The sequence below is a fragment of the Muntiacus reevesi genome, chromosome 22, assembly GCF_963930625.1.
Source record: "Muntiacus reevesi chromosome 22, mMunRee1.1, whole genome shotgun sequence".
NCBI lineage: Eukaryota > Metazoa > Chordata > Mammalia > Artiodactyla > Cervidae > Muntiacus > Muntiacus reevesi.
The window spans coordinates 28,144,993-28,172,386 of NC_089270.1; the positions used below are offsets into that span (position 1 = coordinate 28,144,993).

The 27,394-nt window shown below is 37.6% G+C and overlaps 1 protein-coding gene across 1 annotated transcript in view; it reads left to right on the forward strand.

The window, feature by feature from the left end:
• ADAMTS3 (ADAM metallopeptidase with thrombospondin type 1 motif 3) overlaps positions 1 to 27,394 on the forward strand; it is a 263,966-nt gene that overhangs the window by 127,915 nt on the left and 108,657 nt on the right. Inside the window, exon 4 of the mRNA XM_065914442.1 lies at positions 6,365 to 6,521. Coding sequence (XP_065770514.1) covers positions 6,365 to 6,521 — 157 coding nt within the window. The remainder of the gene's footprint in view (positions 1 to 6,364; positions 6,522 to 27,394) is intronic.

A 27,394-nucleotide genomic window follows, 5' to 3' on the forward strand; every position in this document is an offset into this window, starting at 1 on the left:
CTTCTTTGGAGAAATGTCTCTTTAGTTCTTTGTCCCATTTTTTGATTGGGTCATTTATTTTTCTGGAATTGAGCTTCAGGAGTTGCTTGTATATTTTCGAGATTAATCCTTTGTCTGTTGCTTCATTTGCTATTATTTTCTCCCAATCTGAGGGCTGTCTTTTCACCTTGCTTGTAGTTTCCTTTGTTGTGCAAAAGCTTTTAAGTTTCATTAGGTCCCATTTGTATATTTTTGCTTTTATTTCCAATATTCTTGGATGTTTTAAATTTTACCTGTTACCTAGTGGAGAAAGTAACATCATGGGATCTGAGATTTGAACATTTCCAATAAGAGGTATGTAGAAATGATTTTTAATGGCATGTGGGCTAATCCTCCTGCTTTCTCCATGGCTTTCAAGTGTCCCCAGTAGTCATTGCCCATTGCTAAGAGGTTGCTGGCTGCTTTAGTGACCCCTGTTTCCACTCAGGTTTAGGCACTCATCTGGAGAATCGTTATGATCTATGGAAAGTCTCACAATAGGAGGCAATTTCTGTAATCCAAATGAGCAATGATGAGGTCTGTAACTAAGGAAGTGGCAGTGTAAATAGATGGGAAAAGAATGGAAGAGAATTTGCAGAACACTGACTGAATGGATTTAGGGCAAAAAAAAAAAAAAAAAGACTTGAATGAAGAGAAATACTGATAAACTTCAATCTGTAGACTTTGATATACAACAGACCTGTGTTTCCATGATAAAACCGATTAACACTGCCTCCCATCAACAGATAGCATTAGTAATGAGGCTGGACATTTCAGCCTTGGATGTGGTCCTGTTAGTTAACTTTTTATATGTTTACTATGTTTATGCTTAGTTTGCATGTGTTTTATGAACATTATCCCAGGTGGCTCAGATGGAAAAGAGTCTGCCCACAATATAGGAGACCTGAGCTCGATCCCTGGGTTGGAAAGATCCCTTGGAGAAGGAAATGACAACCTACTCCAGTATTCTTGCCTGGAAAACCCCATGAATGGAGGAGCCTGGCGGACTATACTCCATAGGGGCGCAAAGAGTCGGACACGACTGAGTGACTTCACTTTCACTATCTATGAACACTATTAACCCATCCATGAGTGAACAGGGCAAAAATGTGATTTCAAAATTACTGGGGAAAAGAGATTTAAGAATATGACATTAATGCTAAAGAGAATAAATCGAAAATTGAAAAGCATGAGAAAGATGTTGGAAATTGTGTTTGTAGAGGAGATGAATCCATTAACAAGAGGAACAACTCTGAAGGGTCAAGATCTAATCAGGCTGCTTGTGAAAAAAAGCATTTTTCAGTACAGCACTAGGGGAAAAGTAATTGACCAGATGAGGAAACAACTCCAGATATTGGAGTTGTGTCTGGAAGATCAACATTACTACTGAATGCCCACTAGCTCAATGTTCTTTGTAGTGGAAGGATAGACGTTTTTTCAAGAGGGTAAAACTAACCACTGTGAAAAAGCTGTAGTGATATTTCCTTGTAAAGGTGACATAAATTCAAAGGCTGATTGAATGTGCACAGTAGTTAGGGAGATGTAGAGATGGCACATGGAGATATCAGAGCTTCTGAGAATACCCTCTGAGGCTTACACAGAGGGAGTGGGGGAGAGAATGTATCTAGTAGGAGAAGACAGAATAGAAAATGGGGGCAGATGTGAGTGCAACAGAAAAGCAGTAGTCATAGGCATATTTGCTGAAAACAGATGCTACGGGGCAAGGTTTACCTACATTTCATGTCTGTGCTGCTTGACACGGAGCAGTAGAACCATTAGACCATCAGTTAGAAGGGGTGGGAATCATCCTCCCTTCCCCTTGCCTACATTCCATGAGAGTGAGTGACCTCACATTTGAAAATATAAAATAAGAGCCTCAGAAGAAGAATATGACTTAGATCTGATCAATATTTTCACATAATTACAATTCCATATTAATACATTATTTTTTCAACTTTGTTTTCAAATAAAGATAGTGCTAATAAAATTAATATTCCATATTAGTGCATGTAATGTTAATTTAATATTCATTATATTAGTCTATGTAATGTTAGATTTTATTAGACTGATTATATTCTTTGTAGCCAAAGATAGAGAAGCTCTATACAGTCACCAAATCAAGACCAGAAGTTGACTGTGGCTCAGATCATGAACTCCTTATTGCAAAATTTAGACTTAAATTGAAGAAAGTAGGGTGCTTGGGGCTGGTGCACTGGGATGACCCAGACAGGTGGGATGGGGAGGGAGGTGGGAGGGGGGCTCAGGATGGGGAACACATGTACACCCATAGCGGATTCAGGTCAATGTATGGCAAAACCAATACAATATTGTAAAGTAAAATAAATAAATAAAACTGGAAAAGAAAAAAAATCCCCAAGAAAAAGAAGTGAAAAAAGGTGAAATGGTTGTCTTAGTAGGCCTTACAAACAGCTGAGAAAAGAAGAGAAGGGAAAGGCAAAGGAGAAAAGGAAAGATATACCCATCTAAATGCAGAGTTCCAAAGAATAGCAAGGAGAGATAAGAAAACCTTCCTCAGGGATCAGAGCAAAGAAATAGAGGAACACGATAGAATGGGAAAGACTAGAGATCTCTTCAAGGAAATTAGAGATACCAAGGGAACATTTTATGCAAAGATGGGCACAATAAAGGGCAAAAATGATATGGACCTAACAGAAGCAGAAGATATTAAGAAGAGGTGGCAAGAATACACAGAAGGACTATACAAAAGAGATCTTAATGACCCCGATAACCATGATCGTGTGATCACTCACCTAGAGCCAGACATCCTGGAATGTGAAGCCAAGTGGGCCTTCGAAGCATCACTACGAACAAAGCTAGTAGAGGTGATGGAATTCCAGCTGAGCTATTTCAAGTCCTAAAAGGTGACGCTGTGAAAGTGCTGCACTCAGTATGGCAGCAAATTTGGAAAAATAAGCAGTGGCCACAGGAATAGAAAAGGTCAGTTTTCATTCCAATCCCAAGCAAAGGCAATGCCAAAGAATGTTCAAACTACCGTACAATCGCACTCATCTTGCATGCTAGGAAAGTCATGCTTAAAATTCTCCAAGCTAGGTTTCAACAGTACATGAATGAAGAATTTTATACATTCAAGCTAGATTTAGAAAAGGCAGAGGAACCAGAGATCAAATTGCCAACATCTTTTGGATCATAGAAAAAGCAAGGGAATTCCAGACAAACATCTACTTCAGCTTCACTGATGATGCTAAAGCCTTTGACTGTGGGATCACAACAAACTGGAAAATTCTTAAGGAGATGGGAATGCCAGACCACCTGACCTGCCTCCTGAGAAACCTGTGTGCAGGTCAAGAAGCAACAGTTAGAATTGGATAAGGAACAATGAACTGGTTCAAAATTGGGGAAGGAGTACATCAAGGCTATATATTGTCACCCTGCTTATTTAACTTATATGTAGAGTTCATCATGCAAAATGCCCAGCTGGGTGAAGCACAAGCTGGAATCAAGTTTGCCAGGAGAACTATCAATAACTTTAGATATGCAGATAACACCCGCTTATGGCAGAAAGTGAAGAGGAACTAAAGAGCCTATTAATGAAAGTGAAAGAGGAGAGGGTAAAAGCTGGCTTAAAATTCAACATTCAAAAATCTAAGATCATGGAATCTGGCCCTATCACTTCATGGCAAATAGATGGGGAAACAATGGAAACAGTGACAGGCTTTATTTTCTTGGGCTCCAAAATCATGACTGCTGCTATGAAATTAAAAGATACTTGCTCCTTGGAAGAAAAGCTATGGCAACCCTAGATAGCATATTAAAAAGCAGAAACATCATTTTTCCAATAAAGGTCCATTTAGTCAAAGCTATGGTTTTTCCAATAGTCACGTATGGATGTGAGAGTTGCACCATATAGAAGGCTGGGCACTGAAGTATTAATTGACGCTTTTGAACTGTGATGACTCTGGAGTCAAACTCTTGAAGACTCTGGAGAGTCCTTTGGACTGCAAAGAGATCAAACCAATCAGTCCTGAAAGAATTCAATCCTGAATATTCATTGAAAGGACTGATGCTGAAGCTGAAACTGAGCTCCCATGCTTTGGCCACCCAATGCAAACAGCAGACTCATTAGAAAAGACCCTGATGCTGGGAAAGACTGAAGGCAGGAGGAGAAGGGGATGACAGGATGAGATGGTTGGAAGGCATTACTGACTCAATGGGCATGAGTTTGAGCATGCTCTGGGAGTTGGTGAAGTACAGGAAAGCCTGCCATTCTGCAGTCCACAGACTCGCAAAGGGTGGGAAGCCAATGAGTGACCAAACAACAACATTAGTGTATGTGGAACTTGCCTCGTGGCTGAGCCATAAAGAAACCGCCTGCCAATACAGGAGCCGTCGGTTTGATCTCTGGGTTGGGAAGATCCCCTGGAGAGGGAAATGGTAACCCACTCCAGTATTCTTGCCTGGGAAATCCTATGGGCAGAGGAGCCTGGCAGTCTACAATCCATGGGTGGCAAAAGAGTCAGACATGAGTTAGCGACTAAAACAGCAAAATAACAATTAGTGTATGATCTATACAATAGGAATATGAGGTGTAGCTATTTGAACATAATGTGGACTCGATACTTAATGAAGAATAAATTTCAGACAAACTATCATTTCTCTCCAACTGTAGTGAATAGTACATTCCTGGTGTTTTCTAAATAAGTCAAAGATGAAGCAGAGTCATAAAAATACCAGGGAGGTGAAAGAAAGGAACTGAATGTCAGATAACCTTTTCGTTCAAAAGGATGAAGCTGGAGAAGGAAAGAAATAGGTAAAATCATGAAATTAGATTAATATGGGCAAAATTTGAGCTAGCTCTTCAAAGTAATAAATACTAGAAATATAGAATTTCCAATGAAACTGAGGTGAATTAAGGACAGAAGTAACTTTATGTATGGAATGCCCCATGGAACTCATTTCTCTCATACTATGGTGATATGATGGGAAGATATAAACGGGTTATAAAAATACTTAGCAGCAGTGGACAACAGCCCCACAGTGGGTTACTATGGGTAATCAGAGATTTTTCTTGAATTTATGTTCCTGTAAGTTTTTTTTAGAGATAAAATGCCAAGTAGAATACAGAAATGTGCTTCATCTATAGACTGATGAAATTATATAGATTGTATGGTTTTCTTATTCTTACCCTATGTAAAGCTCTTATTTTGCCTTATGTCCATGTGTGCTAAGTTACTTCCATCATGTCAGACTCTCTGTGACCCCATGGACTATAGCCCGCCAGGCTCCTCTGTCCATGGGATTCTCCAGGCAAGAATACTGGAGTGGGTTGCCATGCCCTCCTCCAGGGGATCTTCCCTACCCAGGGATCAAACCACAACTCTTATGTCTCCTGCATTGGCAGGTGGGTTCTTTACCAGTAGCGCCACCTGGGAAGTCCATTTTACCTTATGTAGGGAAAGAACAAATTAACAAGATGCTGCCAGTGAGGCTCTCTTGCCCCACACTCTCACCATGTTCTGTGAACAGTGACTTTGCAGGGGTGTGTAATGGCTGAGATCACATGGCACTACACATGCGCCTCACAAGGTACTCACTTGGCCTTGGGCTCCTTTGTGTGGTATGCCTGTTATGAACTTCAAAGCCCTGGCTGCTGCTGCATCAGGGCCACATTGGAGCGACCCACGGTTATGTTATATGAGGTTATGTTATGGCTACGCTATGGTTATGTCATGGTTGCTGCTATGGCTGCCTCTCTCCTGTCTGCTTCATCAGCCAGGAGAGAAGCTGTGTTACGGCTGCCGTGCCAGCCAGGAGGAAGTAAATGTGTCTGCAGTTCCTACTGTTCCTTGCGTCTTCGTCCAGCCTCTGATTTCCTGCATCGCCTACCCTGGGTTCAGCAAACAGTATGAACAGCAAGACAACTGGCGTCACAAATAGGATCAGCAACACCTAGGAATATTTTATCCCTACCATATATGAATTTCTACCTTTGAAAAACTGATATTTATAGTAGCTTAATCATTTCAGTCTGGTGACTTGGATGGTAAAGAGTCTGCCTGCAATGCAGGAGACATGGGTTCGATCCCTGAGTTGGGAAGACCCCCTGGAGAAGGGAATGGCAACCCACTCCAGTATTCTTGCCTGGAGAATCCCCTGGACAGAGGAACCTGATGGGCTACAGTTCTTGGGGTTGCAAAGAGTTGTCCACAATTGAGCAACTAACAGTAACTAATCAGTTTGAATTTATAACCAAAAGTGGAATGAAAATTCATTAGTTTTCAAAAATTGTATTCTTACCATTTAAAAAACTAATTGTAAGCTAAAGATGATGTTTCTTTTAACATAACACATTTTATGTTTTCTCTAGGCTGGAATGATAAAAAGTGATAATGATGAGTATTTCATTGAACCCTTGGAAAGAGGTAAGCAGATGGAGGAAGAAAAAGGAAGGATTCATGTTGTCTACAAGAGATCAGCAGTAGAACGGGCTCCCATAGATATGTCCCAAGACTTCCACTACAGAGGTAGGCATCTTTGACAAGCTTCAATGGTTAACTGTGATTCTAAGATATGATGAAAACAACTCTCCCATCAGTTAAGAGAATGTGATAGGCATGTGCCTTTGTATAATGTGGAAGAAGCAAAAGAAGCTTATATTTATAAATTATGAAATATGGCTTGCCATTTTTTAAATGCATAAGAAAAATACATATTACAGGTATTATTTTATTTCAAGGCATCATTCTCCTAATTTGCTATTTTTTATTTCCTTTAAATTTTCACATTAAAAATGATCTTTAGCTTGGGTTAAAATGTCAAAGTGTGTCTTTCAGGATAATCTAAATTATGCATTATTAATATTATTTTAAAACTTTTAAAATGAGATATATTGACACAGCAAAGAATTGTATTTTGTTTGAAGTCTAGCGTGATAGATAACATTTGAAAATAAGAATGCTATTTGATTTCTCCTATTTTGCAAAACTTTTTACAATGTAAAAGTGACAATTAGTTGAATGATTCTATCAAATTTTATTTTAAGGTATGCTAGGCCACTAAAGTCAAGTGAATTATTGCCTGTTGAGGTTTTCTGTTTATTTTTTTTTAATGAGATTGTAAAGTAACTTGGTATTAAAGAGATGTTTTTATAAGTTTGGTATTGAAATTCCCTTTATGGAAAATAAAGGAATAATGGGAATCTGTTTTTTAACCAAATCTCAAAAAGCCTATACAATTGACCCTTGAACAGCACTGGGGCTGGAGTGTCAATCCTCTTGCCCTTGAAAATCCATGTATGATTTATAGCCTCATCCCTTACAAGTGGGTCCTCTGCATCTGAGGTTCCCCATACTCAGATTCAACCAACTCTGGATTCAACCAACTAGGAATCAGCGGATCATGCAGTACGGTAGTATTTACTGTAGAAAAAAATCCACTTAAAAGTGGACCCAGGCAGTTCAAACCCCTGTTGTTCAAGGGTCAACTGTATTTTCTTTTGTAAGGCCAACTTTCTAAATTAAAGGCAATGGAAATTTCCCCTAGGGAAATGTCAGGGATACAGATAATCTTAATTTAGCAGCCATCTGTCTTCTAGATTAATGATGTCTTCTGGGAGCTGTTGCCTAGTTATTAGTCTGAGGTTCAGATGCCACCATCTCCCTTTTATGTGTGACATTAATTGAAATAGTACCATTTAAAATGCATTTAAAATTAACATGACCTGAAAATTTTTTGAGAGATTTCTGATTTGAAACAATAGGTCTGTATTAACAAATGTAGTGCTATGAAATATGTGTCTATCCGAGGGGATCACTGTGGTATAATAGGAAGGAAATACACTCTGCAGCTAGAGAGACATAATAATGATAATAATGTCAGTAATAATAATAATGTGAGCAATAGCTCTACAACATAAGTTGTTAGATTAGTAGTTAACATTTTGGAGCCTCAGTTTCTTTATCTGTGAATAGAGATCAAAAATATATATCACACAGTTGTAATAAGTATTAGAAATAATTCACACAGATTGCTGAGTGTAACCCTCAGCAATAATAGGTCCTGCATCAATGTTAGCTGTGGTAATTATTATTAAGTATTGATATTAATTATTTTGTGCAGAAATTGACATGATAGGAGTTTTATTAAAGTTGAATAGTTAGACATTGCTTTCTCACGTGTTGTGAATGCATTGTCATTAATTCTCATTTATAAATATCTTCATGCTTTAGAAATGTTAATCTAAATCAAAAGATGGTTATATCAAAGGATAGATAGTAGCATACAGTGCTTTTTCTATAATCCTGATTGTTTTATGTTAAAAGTATCTAATATCTTTTTTGAAGCAACAAACATCTTTTAGAAAAGCCCCACAGACTATAGAATGGTCTTGGAGGACTGGAAACCAGATTAGTCTCTGTGACTGTCCTCCTCTGCTCCATCTATCATACTGTAGTTTCACCAAACTGTACCCTGTTCCTCCACTGCAGTCTCTGAAGATATCTATTTCTATAAATAGCAGCCTCTGGTGCTTTCCAATAGTCTGATATATATAGGAGAAGAGAGATCATTTTTTTCTTGAAATAATAAAATTGTAAGAAATATTACATTTAATACCTATTGTATTTTTAGATGTTAAATGAGACAAAATAACTTAGGTGTCAAGGTATATACATTTAAAAGAATTGGATATAATTAATTTGGGACATTATTTTAGGAGACCATTAAAAATGTAAATTCCAGTAGCATCAGTATCAGTATACTGAAATTATATGAGGAATTTTTAAGAAGACAGACTCTGAAAACAGTTTTCCAATTGCGAATAGAGGATTACTTTATGGTAAAAAGTAGGCCACAACCTGGGGTAATATATTTTGGAAAGGTTTTCAGCAGTCATGGGTCAAAGCAAAAGGGGTACCTTTGTTAATTCCCAGTTACCTTAAAACTGGAACCAAAATAGAGCCATTCAGTTCTCTTAGAATATTCCATGATAAACCTTAGTATGAACTTCATAATTTTTATTTTCTTATTTATGCAGTTCTGATTGAACTGAGTTGCTGGTGCTATCAATTTACCGCCTTTGGAGAGTCTTAAATTGTAATGATATATTTTAAAAGTGTAAATATCTTCCTAGGGTAAATAGAGATTCAAATTTAGAACCTGAAATACCATACTATAACATTTAAATTATTCTTTTAATTTCTTGGTTTCAGGACTGAGAGCCAAGATTTTTCATGGACTAAATACTTTCCAAGTGAAAATTAAGAATATATTTTTATAATTCATTCCAGCATTCTGAAATGTAAAATTAAACAGGTTCCAGAGTTAAAGGTATATTGGTTTATAAATGAAAACTATAGTACGATATAAAATAGTAATTTTTTGGGTCAATATAGGATGTTATTTTAGGAACTACAAGGTGTATCTTGCCACCTTGTATCTTCAATGAGTTATAGGAAGAAGAATAAAATATATGAGGTAAGGCTTCCTCAGAAAGAAATGTATTTGAGGGCCATGGTCTTCATAAATTTCTCTAATAGGTTAATATAAACACTCATGAGGAGGAGCTGTGATCATAAGCAAGGCACTTCTATCCCTTCATCAGTGGGGCCCTTGTAAATAAATACTCTGCTGTTACTTTGCTAGTCATCACACATTGCCTGGCCACATTTCTTGCTTTGTCAGTTTAGCAGTTCAGAACTGCCATTCATTTGAGGTCTGTAGTTTGTTGCAAGTGTTCTAAGTTAAAACCAATTATGACATGAACTAGGTGAGTGGTAGTGAGTGGCAGAGAAGGAGCTGAACTGGGTTGAGATTGAAGTAAAATATATGGGGTTATTTGATAGAGTAGTTGTTGGGGTAAAGAGAGAGGAAGAGTGATCATGGATGACTCAGAATCCTAATTTGAAAGACTAGAGGATTCTTTTTCCAGAATTCAGGAGTAGCCTTGATGAAGAATGGCAAATGAGAATAATTTTGGATATATTAACTTTGAAGATCCATTGGGACAGTAAGTGCGCTAAAAAAATGCATAGTATATTTTAAAAATCATGTCCCGAAGTCAATGCATGACTGTTGTTACCTACCTGTTGCAGTAGGGGTGGGTAGAAGTGATCTTGGGAGTCAGGTAGCAGATATTGGCTCACGGTTGCTTAGAGTGTCTCTGCTTGCCTTTACTTTCTCATTCCTAACTCCATATCAGTGTGAATCAGAAAATGAACATCGAACAACTTTGGGAACCCATGAAAGATCTTTGCTACCTATCACTATAGGAAAGAAATAATCTTCTAACAAAACAAACACAGAAAGAAAAAAAAATATGGTTCTACATACTCAAGAGCCTTAAGGTATTCCACTTGACTGAAAGCAAACATCTATTTTGATTCCTTATCTTTAAAAATATTTGCCTAGGTTTCCATTAAAAGTCACAGCTTTGAACCTGTTGAGATGATAGATTATATAGTACAATTCAACAACAACATCAGCAAATCCTCAGTCATTTCCATATATTGCACAGATTTTCTTTCCTTGACCCTTAAAGAGGTTATATTGTTTTTGAAATGTGGAAAAATATAAATATCTGTTTAAAATATATACTGAACTTAAACTTATAAAGTCACAAATACAGTGCTCTGTTCTAGAATTATTCTTTTGAGGATAAGACCTAAAACAGTTTTGTATTTGGCAATATAAATAATATCTTCCAGTACAGAACTGGCAGGTATTCACAACACATACCACACCCAGGTTCTGGCAAAGAATACTATTCTTTTCATTAAACGACAAATATAAACTTGGCATGCTTATGATAAAGAAACTTGTCTACTTCGTCATGGGGGAAGAGTTGAATTTACTTCTTTTTCTGATTTCTGCTTTGGGAGTTTGGAAATTACATCCATTTTTGGCCTCTTTAGTTTGGACAAAATTGTTTTATATATTACTGATTTGAATTTTACTTGGTAAAAACATGGCTAATAAACTATTAAAGGGTCATAAAATTCACCATCACTGTTTAAATTAGTCATCAACCTAAACTCAGAGAAAAAGGAAAATACATGTCTGATCATCTCTTAAGAATGTCTACATTGTCATCAATAAGTAGTTTGTTTTAGGTAGTCTATTTTCCTGGGGGGTGGGGTAGACTGTACTTGTATGACATCATTCAGCTTCTCATAATTTTTTTCTTAATCTCTAGGCCCTTAGGCTTCTCCCCTCAAATTACAAACTATTCATTCACCAGAAGCTTTGTGTTAAAGTAATTTTTGTAATTACTTCCTACCAGTGGGAAACAAGGAATAGTAAGCCTTTATCTCCTAGCTTCCTTTCAGGATTTTCATTTTCCTGCATGAACCCAAGTGCTTGCGTTGCTGGTGTGGTTGTCATGGTGCTGTGAAGGAGTGTCTTTGTCCCAGGTGGGAAACATGCGCAAGTTAGAAATGATTTGGGAGTTGCTCCTGGTTGCCAGGGAATGGAACTATGAAACAAGAACTAGAATAATGGGAAGACTATTCCTTATTTTAGTGACACTAGGAACTTCCTAGGCACAAAGTCCTTCCTTGATCTGTAGACACATCAGTAGGTGCTGTAATCCTTTGTATTTGGAAGTTCTCATGACCTATGCCCTAATCAAAGAGAAACTTTGGTGGGCATTGTAACCCACCCCCCCAAAAAAAAAAATCAAACAAGAGAATTTAATTTTCGCAGATGTTTTCTTATGAATGAAGCAAGAAAGATAATATTACTAAATCATTAAGTTCTGTCAATAGCAAATATTCTTTTAGGTAGATGTTAAATGATAAAATTTTCACAGCTGCATAGTTTAGTCTGTAATATAATTTAAGGATCAGCTATTTGTCAAAGCTACTCCCATTGGCTTCACATAGAAATACTAATGATGTTTATGGGATTCCTTTTTAGGTTGATTTTTTTAATGTTTTCATAACCTAGGTATTTATAATAATTATTGACAAAAGGAGGCAACTGAAGATTGAATTATTATATAATCAGGAAGCAGAGTGAAGATTAAAGGAGCTTTCAGATGTGAAACATGAAAGCTAATACTTTATTTCCCTTATTAACATGTCTTACTAGGCCTATTCTATCTCTTCATGAATAGGTACAATGAAAGGAGTGTTTATATAGACCAGGCTTAAAGTGCACAAAATATAAGTCCATATTTTTTCTAATAAGGTACTGAATATGGAAATGCACAACTGGTATTGAGAATTCAAAGTTGCTGGGTTACTATCAAAATTTTTGATAAGAGGCATTGATTCAAATTATTGTGTTTTTTTTTTTTTTTTTTGGTCTGGTTTTCTTCTCATCTTTCACAACTATTGTAACCACTTATATGCTGTTCCACATTAACTTGTTCTTTTGGTTTTGTGCTATTTGTTCATTATTTCAGAGCTCTGATTAATAATACCAAGCATCCTAAGATTTTGTGTATATTCTTGTCCAAAGGATAGTCTTTAAGTGTTTTTTAGATGCTACCTGAGTATAAGCCAATACTCAAGGCTTATATCTCTTAGGTGTGATTTATAGATCTCTGTGTGGTTTTTGAATGTTAAGAATAAAGTCTGTGTGGGACTAAACCTTTTTACATTCTAAATTCAATCATCTGCTTCAGGATGTTGGCAGGTTTTGTTTTCATATTTTTAGTTTTATCAGGTCTTACCTCGCATACTCAGGGGAGAAAAGCAATGTTTAAACCCCTTTTGGTGAGACAAATGAGTGATAAAAGCAGACTCTTTTTATGTCCTGTGCTCTGTACTGGTAAAATGTCATTGAACAGCCTTTAGGTAACAAGAAATTAAGATATTAGGACAGCTTTCAAATATCTCCATTCCCAGTTTTGGATGACATATGCAGATAAAATCAATATATGAACTTTATGCAAATAAACATTGCCCCCTCTCATTCTGTGATGCTGGGGTTAGCTTTTGAATCCAGTAGGAAGTCCAGAGGAAATCAGCGCTCGGTGTAGTAGGCGCAACTTCCTATTTATGTTTAAAGGGGGTATAATTAATTTAATCAGGTTAGATACGTTGATTTTGTCTCTTCAACACCTTTCTCTTATCTGTGATGACCCAACATTTGAAAAGTCAGAGGAAGTATTTGTAGTTGTTATAGGGGTTGCTATCATTTGAGTTCCCCTGGGCATTTTTTAAAACATTGTCACTCTCTAGTTCTCTTCCACTTAAATTTATGGAAGACGTATTCTAACATTCTGTTATTTCAGACTTCTACAAATTGTTAATGAACTTTCATGATATACATAGGAATTGTTTTTATAGATTTGAGATCTATAAGCTTTGATGTTGAACAAAATCATTATTATATTAATCACCCAGATTTTTATTCTTGAGTAAAGTCCCAACTTTTGTGGACTTTTCATCTTTCCTAGTTATAAGGCCCAGTTTTAATGAGACCCAGAAGTCAGGTCAACTCATAGTATCTAGTAGCACCTCACTCCGCTCTGCTTCTTCCTCATGTGACCTTATGACAAGTTTGATAAAGTAACGCAAATAATCTGAATTAAATTCAAGTTTGGTATTCTGAATAGAACTTAAGGAACTGGGAAGCCAAGAGTTTAAGTAGTAGGGGTTATGAAATTGGGCCTTCCTTTTATTAATAGAATGGTGACTTTGTAGCACATATTGGAGGGAAAAGAAGAAAAAGAAAAGATATTCCAAATGTGGAGTGCATCCCGTTTTGATTTTGTACAGAAGTTTTATGTGTTAACTGGTCTGTGGGCTTCTTTGGCTGGCTGAGTGGGCCTCGCTGGACTGATATTCCTGGTCTGCCTGGCCACTGTGAGACCTACTTGCATTCAATGCTGGGCTTTCTCAACCGGACTCCATCTGCTCCCAGGGATGCAGCCGACCTCCCTCAGCTCCGGCTAGGACTGTTTTCCCAGCCCATGTGATCAGCCCTCAGCTTCTGTGTGGGACCACATCATGGCGGTTCAGCAGTCCTTTATGACAGGCTCCCCAGGAAGCTCAGATGGTGCTATTTTTCAGTTCAGTTCAGTCGCTCAGTTGTGTCTGACTTTTTGCAACCCACGGACTACGGCACGCCAGGCTTCCCTGTCCATCACCAACTCCCAGGGCTTGCTCAAACTCGTGCCCATCCAGTTGGGGATGCCATTCTTACAGCATGGGAACCAAGGGGGTGTCATGGCTTCCTTGGCTGCAACTGGGTCTCTGTGCCCGGAAGTTAAGTGTTCTCCTTCCGGTGTGCCTAGAATAGAGCGGGAGAGCGGGCTTTGGCCCTTGGAGGTCCTCAGTGATCTGTGTGTTTTAGCGCTGTGCCCCTTCTTTTGAGATTTTGCCTTGAAGGGAACTGGGAAGGAATCAGAATCACTGTGTCCTCTCCATAAGCAGTCCAGAATCAAAAGGGCCAAGCTTGCCTTTTTATTCTTCTAATTAAATGCTTATTCCTCACTACTCTAGCCTCATGATTAAGACTAACGATAACCAGGACTTTCTCTTATAGGAGGAAAACATTTAAAAACAAACAAACAAACAAAAAAAACCAACAACAACCTCTGTATTGTGGTTTCCAGGCCTAGCACTGATATGTTACGTGAGAACTATGAAGAGTTAGAAAATTAATTCTTTCTTAACCTACAGTTCTCTTTATTATGAAAAACCTTATTTGAACTACAGAAGTTGAATATCAAGTCTCTTTATATTCTTGGTATCTAACAGCCACTTTCCTTTCCCTTTCCAGTCTTCCAGCTAGAGTTTGGGGGTCATTAGCAAGTTGTCTATGCATGAAGACAGAGAAAAAATAATTATATTTTTAAAATATCATTGCCATGTCATAGATTACTTCTGGAATTCACATTGTTGTAGTTGCAAAAACCGTATATATCAAAGGGTTATTGAAAGGACTTTTGTTAGAATCCTGTCCCCTCTGACTATATACATGTAATTTGGGATGAAGAATAATAAGATGTCAAGTACAAAATAGAAAAAAAAAAAAAAAACAGGATTAAAATAGAATTGATGTCAGAAAAAATAAATATTATGTTTATAACCCAAGCATAACTTACCTCATGACTTGTAATCTAAAATGAATCACAGATACAGTTTTGACATCCTGAGTCATCAGGAGAACCTTGGAATTTTCAGTTTTCCAGTGTCTATATATATAAATTTGGAATCTTATTCTTACTTGATAGTTATTTTCTTTTTCTAGCTAATATCTGAAAATATGGAATTTTATCTTGAATTCTATAGTACTTGTGATTAAAAGAAGATATCAAATTTATTCTCCTTGTGAATATAGAATCCTGATGTTTTCTTTATGATATGATTAAAACAAGAAGTGACTTTTATGCAAATCAGAGAGCAGTAGCATAAATATAGTCCTGAGAAACCCAGTTACTTACTTTTGCAGATTTTTCTAACTTTTGGTCCAGAGATAGAATAATGGTGTTGAAAGTGACAGAGGTACCATGTCCAACCATCCTTCAGTACAAATAGGGAGGTCATCTGTTTTAGTCTTCTTCAGTTCTTGGCAATAACAAAGGAAAAATTAATAAGAACAGTCGTGAAGGCAGTCCCTTACCTTCAGTCCCCAGCTCCAATAACTATAGCTTAAAAAGAACAGCTTAAATGTGATAGACAGCAAAAAAACTAGTGGGAGGGGGAAATTGTAAGTGCTCAGTATTTAATCCACTGAGAATAGCCCTTGTATTTCTATGGATAAAGATAAAGTATAAGTGGTTATTTTAGAAAACATATTTTGATATAAGAACATGTTACATTAAGATGGGATCACACACATTCTCTGTTCCACCCCTTTGCACACATACTTTAACCCCACCTTAATGGCCATTCCTGTGAAAGGTATTTCATAGCCAAAGGAATACAGTCCAACTGTGTTAAATTTCTTAAAGTTAGCCAAGGATATCCTGTAAAAACAGACTCAAGCATTTGAATATGATCTCTTGAGCCAGTTTTAAAATTAGATCTTCAAACTGGGTCTTTAGAACACTAAAGAAATCAGAAAATCGAAGCAGTGACTTTTTTTTTTGATACAGGGGTACTAACATGTCTCTTTTAGATGATCTTGACTATTTCCTATCTCACAGAGAAGGGGGGGAAAGCTCACATTTTTCAGCTCGTTCATTAGAAAACTAAAATATTTATCAGAGATAGAATATGTGTCTACAGCTTATGCCTTCACAGAGTATGCAGACACAATGTATTATTATTAATAGTGAGTTTTAGGGAAACATGTAGTTTTGATGATAGAAAATATATTATTTTTATTTATTTATAGGGTACTTAACATATGCTTTCCCTTAGAGTATAATATACTTCCGTAAGTAAGGAAGTAAGTGTTAGTTGCTCAGTCCTGTCCAGTTCTTTGTGACCCCATGACCTCCTGCCAGGCTCCTTTGTCCATGGAATTCTCCAGGCAAGAATACTGGAGTGGGTGGCCATTCCTTTCTCCAGGGGATCATTTCCACCCAGGGATCAAACCTGGGTCTCCTGCATTGCAGGCAGATTATTTACTATCTGAGCCACCAGGGAAAGCCATACTTCCAAGACTGATAAAGATGCACACCAAGATTGATTTTAAAAAATGCAATTAAACCAATCAGTTACAAAATTAGCTTTTTAACAACTGATCTAGGGAACATGTTCGGTGACTTTAGAGTTATCGGTGAAGGCTGAAGTGCTTGTGGGACTTCAGGCTGATAGTGAAGGATGCCTGAAAGTGATGACCGGGAAGAAAGGAAGACAATCCTAAGGAACCAAGACAAAAGTTTAGGTAGAGACATAATAGTGATAATGTGATGATGACGTTATTATTAATAACTAAAAGTAGAAAACACACATATATAAATCATGTTACCTCAAGGATTTTTTTTTTGGTTTGTTTTTTTATATAATAACTAATTCAACCAGATTGATTTAGTGTCTTAGCTGCTATTGATTGGCAAACATGTTTTTTCTTTAGTATAGTTTTAGCCCAAAGGCTTCCAAGTAAGTGACTTTGTGACCTATATCAAGTTACTTAACCCATTAGTGGCTCAAGTTTCCTTTATCCATTGATAAGGCAGAGAAGATAGTAGTACTTCCTTCAAAGGATTGTCTTTGGATTAATCTGTAAAGCACTTGGTTTTGGTTCCTGGCACTCACTAAGCACTCAGTGAAAGTCATCTCTTACTACTCTTTTATCATGACTACATTTTTCCTTTGCAATAGTTTCATGATATTCTAAGAATCACCAGCTCTTTTTCTTTGAGCATGTACTTTGTTATATCACAGCATCACTTTTGTTTTTCTCCCTTTGGTGTCATGCAAATACTCTTGTGTTCTTCTTTCAGCTTCTAGGAAATTGCTTTCCTATAGAATTTTCTGGATGATGACAATGTTCTACCGCAGTGCTATCCAATATGGTAACCCCTAGGCATATGTAGCAATTGAGATGTGACTGTTGTGACTGAAAAAACTGAATTTTTTGTTTTAATTAATTTGAATGTAAAGAGTTGTATGTGACTAATTGCTCTTGGCACAACACAAACCAAGGAGTTACAGTGGTATGTATCTTCTTGACAGTTTTCAAAATTCTTTTATTTGCTGTATTTCATTTGATTCTACAGAGAATTATGTGACATGGCATAGGTAGGATTACTCTGATTTTTCTTGTTTGCCCAACATGGCTTGTTCAAAGTCTGGCACAGGACAGGTCTTCAATAAATATTGATTGAATGAATAAGTGATTGATTCTAATATGCAGAAATGTTCAGTACTTTGCCCAAGGGAAATTATTCAATTTAAGTCTTAAATTTAAATTATTTAAGTTATTAAATATTAAATCTTAATTTGATGCCAACGTGCAGGTTTTGCAGGTACTTTTAAAATTGAACGAAAGGAACTTTCCAACATTTGTCAGGAAGATCAAAAAGGAAATTCTATGTAGGACAACCTGTGAAACAGACAAAAAGCATCAAAGTTTCTCTGTAGTTCATAGGAGAAAATTCCAAGGAAGATGATCCAGAAGGAGCACTTACCACCTCACCTTATCAAACCCAGACTTTATGATGAAGTCCCTGTTGATGGTCTGAGTGTCCAAGGGTGGTCACTGCAAAAGAATCAGAAATGGGGTGCAGAGCACAGAAGGGGTCCCCCAGATTTATTATGTAGACTTTGCTTACTTAGTCACTGTGGCATCTGCCACGCGTTTCATTTCTTCTTACTCTAAAGGCATTTTTCATCTCGGAACTTTCATAAAAATGCTCATGGGTCTTAAGTGAAGTGTACAGTTGGATGCTGTAGGTCTCCTTTGTCTTCATTGGCTGACATTTGGGCCCTTTGGCCCCTTTGTAGATATTTTTCTCATTGTTGCCACATTTCTGTGAAGAATGTATCTTCTTTTACTCCCTTCTTATCACATAATCTCTTATCCAACTCCCCCTCAGCTTGGCTGTCATCCTCAGCACTTTACATAAGTAGTTTTCTCCAGACACTGAAAGACTTTTAAACATTTCAACAGATTCTTTTTTCTTAGTTCTTACTCTCTTGGGCCTCTTACGATGTTTGGTAGCATATCGTTTCTTTGAGTTTTCTGTTCTCTTGACTTCTGTCACACTCACTGTGGCCTTCCTGTCTCTGATCAGTAATTTTAAGTCTCTTTTCCTTTCCTCATATTCAGTTTCATCATATGTAGTTTCAGAAAAGATACTCTTTTTCATGGCCTCTGGTATCACCTTAACTGAATGTCCATGAGGCTTTCTGGTATGGATTTTGGAGCCTGCCAAACTTGGGTTCAGACAGTAGGTCTGCTGCTGATTAGCTCTGTGACCTTACGTACTTTGGACAACTCTAGATTTCACTTCTTCATCCAAAAGATGTAAATTTCAGCCAACGCAAGATGCTGTTGGTTAGGTACTGCCCTACCCAGGATGGGCAGTCAATTCATAATCTCTCTCACTTCTTTCCCTATCCTTCCTTACCACTGCCAAAACAGTAGTTTGTATCATTTTCTCATATTTGTTTCAAGAAAGGCCAGTGATTGCCAGAGTGCTGAGACCGTATTTTACAAATTAAAACAGCAACAGCAAACCCCCAGTATACTTGCAGAAGTGATATATATTTTAGAAGATGTATCTTCCATCCACATGGAGTATAGAATAGAGAAGTGACAGGGTGGAGGCAGCTTGGTGGTTACTGGAGAAATCCATATAATGAGGGCATCCAATATGTTTACTCCAGTATGGAAAAGGAGGACTGAATGCATTTTAAGAAGCAGAGCAAAACATTTTTATAGGGCCACTTTCAGGTGAGACTATCTATAATCATTATTATCATTGCATATTTAACATTAAAAAATTTTAACTAACATGCCCAGCAGAATGTCATATGCTATCCCTGACCCCTACTCAATCTCTGAGCAGAGCATTCAGGGATGGGGCAGAGATAAGGGTTCTCTGTTACATGCATTGCTTAGTTTTTAAATTATTATACAGAAAAAAATTTTAAAATTTTAATCGTGGAATAATTATAAACAGTCTGACTCATTGGGAAGATCCTGATGCTGAGAAAGATTGAACGCAAAAGGAGAAGGGGATGAAGAGGAGATAGTTAGATGGCATCACTGACTCAAAAGACATGAATTTGAGCAAATTCCAGGAGACCATGAAAGACGGGGAGACCTGGCGTGCTGCAATCCATGGGGTCACAAATAGTTGGACTGGCTTAGCGACTGAACAACAACACATTCCAACTCAGTGTGCTTCCAAAGTAATGTTACATGTTCATCTTTATTAGAAGTAAAAAGAGATTTTTGTGCCTGGATAGATGTAACTTTGGAAGAGATATCTAATGTTAAATAAGCTTCCTTATTGTGTCTCTTGTTTTTTATTACTCTTTTTTGGAATATATTCTTGTCACCTCTATTTAGTGTTTATTATCCAGCTTGAGAGTCATTTTTTTAATGAAAGTGTTATTTTTTTTTCCCCTGAAATTTCTTTTGTTTTTTTCCCCCTGAAATTTCATAGTTCTTAAAAGTTCATTTCTACCCTTTCCCATTTACCATCTTATAATATGAGTTATTGCCTTAATTTATTGAGATCTGTTTTTCAGCTCCTGGTATTTCATTTATTTTCAAAATAAATAGCACAACTTTTTAATGATAAACTATGCCGCTCCATTTTGACTTTTACTCCCCTTACCTCCCTGTGACCTTACACCACCCCCCCACCCCCACCTCCATTGGGCTTCATGACTGGAGTCGTCCTTGGATTTCTTTCTTAGCCTCCTTCCTTTATAATTTTCCCCCTTCCCATCCTTTTCACACAAGTCACCCTCTTCTTTTCTCATGTCTTGTACCATTGGCGATCTTTGGGAGAATTACATGGTCGTGTATATCATCTACATTCCTCTTAAACTCCCAAGACTGTATATTCAACAACTTTTAAGCTACCTGCACTTAGGTTTCCCACAAAGACCTTTAACTCAACACGGCCAACACTGAACTTCTCTCTAACCATCAACCAGTTCCTAAACTGCTCCCTGATTCTTATATTAGATTTTAGTCTTAGTGAATGGTACTGGTATCCACCCAGTTAATCCTTTTGATTTCCATATCCTTTATCTAGTTGGCAAGCAAGACCTGCAAGTTATCTACCCAGAAAGCTCTCAAGATAGCCCCTTCAGTCTCCAATTTTCTACTTTTGTTCAGAACCTAATTGTTGCCTGTTTTGAATACTGCAGCGGTCCCCTGATTGTTCTCCAGTTCTAAACCCAGATCATTCTAGTCCATTTTGAGATGTTACCAAACTGTGGATCATGTACCTACACTATGTTTGTGTGTGTGTTTGCATAGACACAAATGTATGACTATAGTTTATATATTACAGAATATGTGTAACATACGTGACAGTCTCAGAGATAGAAATTAAAAGGAATATAACAGAGATAACTTTGATAAAAGTTCTATTTTTTTCTCCATATTCCAGAACATATTTTTGCATATCTCTGTAATGTAAGTACACTGGTATCCTGCTTTGGAGATTGCTGCTTTTGATGGAAAATTTGATAACCTTTGTGAACTGAAATACTTATAATATCACTATGTAGTCTAAAACTTGTAATTTTTAGGTAATTTTCTTTCCCCATTCCTTATTGAATAGACTATAACCATTTTAGCATTGTCCTCAGGCAGCACCTGGAATCTGTTTACCTATTTTTTCTCTCTCACTGTTCATTAGTGACACCCGTTTCCCACTATACACTGTTTACTTTGAACTGTACTGAACTCTGAATTCCATGAACATACATTTTCCCCTACTCTACTTTCTTGTTTGTCCTTAGATATGGTAGCCCACATATCTCTTTTTTTTAAGATGTTGAAATGTGTCTTTATATCAGGCTTTAGCTGGTAACCACTAGACCATCTTTTTGGGAAGAGAATAAATGTCTGCCTTCAGTTTTGTAGAATCTGAAAGGTAGATAATATTTGTCTCATATATGAGACTCAATGAAATGAGATAATTAACTTCAACCTCTAGCACACATGGTTTGGCTGTTTTAATTCATATATTACCTCTTATTTTCATCTAATCTCATCAACAGACGCTTGATAAGAAAGATTAAAATTTTACTTTAATTTTAAAGTTTTATTTTAATTTTAAAGATTAAAAACTTCAAGTTTCTTATGTATAATAATTTAAGGGAGGTCAACTTTTTGATAACTGGCATTGTATGTGATTGAAATAGAGCCTACCGTTAACACATCTCAGAGAGGGGAGGTAGAAAGTACTTTGAGAAAATATTCAGTCTCTTAAAAAGGTCATTGTTCTTCAGATACTTCCAGAAAGATCTGAACAGAATTTTTTTCTAAAGAAATTGTACTCTGTAAAGAAGACTATCATAATCTGCAAGAGCATCAATAGGTCTAAAAGCTTCTTGAATTTAATTTTCTATATATGTACATATTTATTTGTGCTGTCCCTTCTCTCCCAGAGAGGTTTGCAAAGGATTTTCAATAGGGTCCATTATTTAAAAATTGGCGTTGTGGAAACTGTTCTCAAACTGTTTTAATTCTCTTTGAGTAACTCGATATGCTCTTCCAAGCCATTTATATACATATATTGAGAATCAAAAGGGTGAGAAGTGGATCTTCCTTGTAAAATGACTATGTTGCCTAACACGTTGGACTTTTAGGATAAGAATATTAATTGAATAATATACCTATCCCTCAGTAAAAAAATGTAATCATTTTTGCCCTTTTAAATGTACTCTAATACAATAGTACCTTCTGGCTAAACCTAAAAATGATATGTTTCAGTGGGAGGGAAACATATTGAAGTATGCTTCCTTTTCAATAATGCAAAAGATAAAGGAAGATGTGGCACCCCTTCCAACGCATAGTATGCATTTGTATTTGAAGAAATACAGGAAATGCGTGCCATGAAAATGATAATGCTTTGGATGAAGAGATCTTCATTATCTCAACCAACAGTGGTCTTCAGAAGCGATGACATCATTGTTGCTTCACTGACTTCAGAATTCAGGCCAGAGCCCGAAGCAGAAGAACTCAGGCAGCCTCTTTGACGTGGTGCAGAAAAGAGGACACAATGAGCCTCCCTTTGAATCGTGGCAGGCTTTGCGACTCCTTTCTTGGCTCTTTGTGAGAGCACATGACTGGACTTGTAGAAGATTAACCCCCTTAACATTTCTGTAAAAAAATTAAACAGATGCAAAGCAGCTCCATCACCTTTTTTCCTCTCTGTTGTGAATTCAGTATTATGGTGGGCAGTGAATTATTTTGAATTCCCCCAGAGAGGCCAGGGCAGTCAATGGGGACTGGTGAATGAAGGCCTTCTGAAGGGCTCAGTTGTGGGTTTTCTTGGGCTTTCACTGTTCTTTTTAGCATTATTCCTCTGAAAGAGTTCCCTCGAAGAGTGGGGTCAGTCTAGAGACCGTTATAGTGCTTGAAGTAATCCACCCTCTAATCTGTTCCTTCCTGTGGGAAAATCAGTGTAAAAAAAAACGGAGGGTGAGCTAGTATTTACATCCAGATATGAACTGTTTAGACTGTTTGCTTTTAATTTAGTACTGTTCTTTGCATGAAAATAGCTTGATTTCAACTTCAGTTCTTTAAAGAAAAAAATTTCCAAAAATTAATTCATGGATTACTGACTTCACTTTCACTTTCACTTTCACATGCTGTCCTTGATACTTTTAACTAGTCATGTGTCAAAGCTGATGAGTTGATCTTCTTAATTTTTAACTCTATTTCTTACCCTGATTTACAATTTCATTAATCCAGCAGCTATTACATATTTCTTAAAACAAGTATGTGCTATGTTATTGTTTTGAGAGATAAATGATCTTTACATCTTTGTTACATTTCCCTGGTTCTGAGTTTCTTTATATGTTATGTATATGGAAATCATTGATTGTGTATTTTGTCATGATATGTCAAAATGCTGTATTTGAGGGTAGCAAGATTTAGCTCTTGACTTTTCATGACAAAACTAATGATAGCGATAACACAAACAATATTTCTTTTGGGAATGGGACAGTAATTGGAAGATGGGATGATGAGAGAATGCATGTGTTTTTTACTGTTAAATGTGTTTTAGGGGTTGGAACTGGGGATAATTTATTTCTTTTTGCTCTGGTTTCAACATTTTTTTTACAATTATCATAAAATGTTTTTGTAATAAGGGGAAAAAGAAAAAATTTTCCTCTGTTTTAAAACTTGAATATCAGCCACCCTTTTTCCTTTCCCCATGACAGATGCAGATACTGGGCAAGTGCTGGGCTTATGGGGGAGGCAGGCAGCTGGTGGTGAGGGGTACAAGTGCCAGAGCCCATCACTTACAGGTGGTCCACGGGGAGATGCTGGCACAACCTCTTAGGATGCTGTGAGGGTCACATAGACAGGTTCAAAGCTCAGATCAGGGCTCACACTAAGGGCTCTGTAATACAAGCAATTATTATTATTGACTAGCAACATCTTCACCACACTCAACACATTTGATAGCTTCACTCTGGAGGTGGGACCAAAAACATGATGTAAGATAGCAAGTTCCAATATCTTTTAAGCAATAGCAATAATAGGTCAGATAACCACCCCTTCTCCAACCTTGACCTCCCAGGGCTGGCGAAGCAAAAACATGGACAAATCTGGAGGAAGACTGGCTCCAAATCACACAGATGTCACTTAATCTCTTTGTCTCGGTTTCCTCACCTGTAAGATGGAGATAATAATAGCCCCCACCTTACAGGAATGTGGAGAAAACTCAAAGAGGTTATGTAGACAAGACCCTTCTCTTTGGGTCCAGCCAACTGTGAGTGCTCAATAAATATTACACATTAGCACAGGTTTTCCCTATCCTACGATGGGCTCACGCCCCAATAAATCCACTGTAAATTGAAAATCTCACAAGTAAAAATGCATTTAATACACCTAACCTGTGGAACACCACAGCTTACCCTAGCCCTCCTTAAATGTACTCAGAACACTTAGAGTAGTGTACAGTTGAATCATCCAACACAAAGCCTCTGTTATCATGAAGTGCTGACTATCTCATATAAAGTATTGAAGACTGTACTGAAAGTGAAAAACAGGATGGTTATCTGGCACAGAGTAGTTGTAAGTATATCAGTTGTTTGCTGTTGTGATCACATGGCTGATTGGAAGCCAGCATCACCAGAGAGTACTATACTGTCTACTGCTAGCCTAGAGAGAGAGCAAAATTCAAAAAAGTATGCTTTCTACTGAATGAGGACTGCTTTTACACCATCATAAAGCTGAAAAATCTTAAATCAGTGTAAATAGCGGACCATCTGTCCTTCAGCATTCACTAACACAGTGCTTCCCGCCACCTGGATTTGGCCAGGCTTTAGAGGTTTTTCTGCCATTATTTTCCAATGTTAACCGCTGTATTATAATATGAAGTAGGCTTTTTCAAATGAGACATGTCCTCCTGTAGATTCTGGTTTGCCCGCCCCTCTGTTATTCGCTTGGGCTACCACAACTCAGCACCCCAGATGAGGAGGTTTAAACAGCAGAAGTTTATCTTCTCATAGTTCCAGAGTCTAGAGTCTGAGGTCAAGGCGTCAGTAGGGCTGGCTTCTTCTGAGATGTCCCTCCTTGGCTTGTGGATGGCCATCTTCACACGGTCTTCTTTGCCTGTGTGTCTCTCTCTTACATCTTACATCTACTCTTCTTACAAGGATGGTGATCATATTGGATTAGGTCTCAGGCTAGCGATCTCGCTTTTACCTAATTATCTCCTTAAGGATTCTCTAAATTAGTCACATTCTGAAGAAGTAGGGGTTAGGACTTCAACACAAGAATTTGAGGTGGATAGTTCAGTCCCTAATAATTCCTCATGTTCTGGAAGAACAGAATTCTCTTCAAATTAAGAATCAGTTGACCCTGAGTCCTGAATATCTGAGCAGGTACAGTTCCTGGGGATGAAACAGGCCCACAGATACAGCAGCAAAACTGCTCAACTTTTAAAAAATGGAATCAATTCTTCATGTACTGCTTGTCTATTTGAAGAAAATTGAAATAACAAAGAGGAAAGTTTATTCATCTGAGAAAAGCAGTGACCATTTTTTTCATGTTCTCCTGTTTATTCTGCTACTCGAGTTATAAAGATTGTATCTTGTAAAAGGCTCCAATTCCTATCTAAAAATTAATCTAAAAACTCCAGGTCATTAGGAAGAAGAATAAGTGTCAGTTGCTCAGTCGTGTCTGACTCTTTGACCCCATGCACTGTAGCCCCCCAGGCTCCTCTGTCCATGGGATTCTCCAGGCAAGAATACGGGAGTGGGTTGCCATGCCCTCCTCCAGGGGATCTTGCCAACCCAGGGATCAAACCCAGGTCTCTTGCATTGTAGGCAAATTCTTAACCATCTGAGCCACGGGGGAAGCTCAGGAAGAAAGACAGGAGATTAGAACTAATATTTCTATTGCAAAATATATGTAGGATAGAAGTAGAATGTGTTTTAGGCATAATTTTTTTTGAAGACAGAATGCTTTGAAATTTCCTTTCTAGTTTCGTTAGACATAAAGTTAGCTGTTTCCATTTATCTTTGAAATATCGTAGAGTTAAAAGAAGTGGAAAGAGAAATAAATTGGGCTTAGGTAAATAAGTCAATGAAAGGATTTAAATTCTTTGACCCCTCTTTCTTACTTTCCCCAGTCTAGAGCTATTCTTCGAGAAAATTGGTTACTGCCTTAAACTTAGCTATCACCTTATCCCAGTGTTTGATTTCAGGGCATGCAGAGACAAAATTATAAGGGTAATTTGGATATTCAGATAAAGTGAATTTTCAGTTACAGTGTTATGGTATAATCATGCAGTTTTCCCACTACTTTGGGTTACGGAGGTGGAACTTTTTTTGACGTGCAGGAGGCCAAGAAGAAATTGGCGGAGTAGGGTAGTGATAGATCAAGCAATACTTGGGGAAACAGGTTTAGTGACATAAAAGCCCTGAGCTCCTGGAGCCCAGAATCCACCACAGTAAGGAGAGTTAAGGGAGGGAGCAGGACTGGGGTCAGTTAGAACTGCTTGCCATTTATTTCTGTTCTATCCGTGCTGCCCCTCTGACTCCTATAATAGCTGCATGGTGAGGCTGAGACCTACCTCTAGCTGCCCATATCAGGTGAAGCCTCGGAGTCCTGAGCAATCGAGTATGGTGGAAAGCGTCTTTGTCTCTAGGAATCAGGGAAAATATGAGCTCTGGTCCTCATTTGTCTCTGGTCATGAGATTTAAGGAGCTTGCTTTTCTCTTCTGCTTGTAGCCAACCTCCAGATGGACATACTAGGTCTTAAGCTCCTTGAAGCATCTTTATACTCATTGTGGTCAGCATAGGTCTGGAATATACTCATAATAGATTTTTGAGTGAAAATACATCATTTTTCTAATTATAAAAATAGGGTGGGATTGGATGGTTAGAGTTGGTTGTCATGTTTCCTGAGATTCCTTCAAACTCTTAAATTGAGATTTTAGGTCCTCTAGTTAGTTATTATTCCTGCACAAAGATCCCATCCATTATAGCCTTGACATGTCATCCCAGCTTCTCAGCTTCAGTAACCATAGCCCCTCAGTCACTGTGTGGTTTTCCCTCATCTTTTTTATTTGCACTGTTTAACTGTTTCCTGGGCTCTAGTCCTGCTTCCTCTTAGGGAGATTTTGATGAGATTGAACCAGAGGGAACTGCCATCTGTGTGGGTCCAGGACAGTTGAATATTGACAGTTTCGCTTGGTACAACTATAGTTCTCTATCCAAACTGTAGTCACCGATGCTCGGCCCCTTCTGTAAACACTTCAGTGGCTTCTCATTACTCCTCCACCTCTCCATCTACTCCCACTGATCCCTGCTCAGCCCCTACTTGTCCTGCCTCACAAGG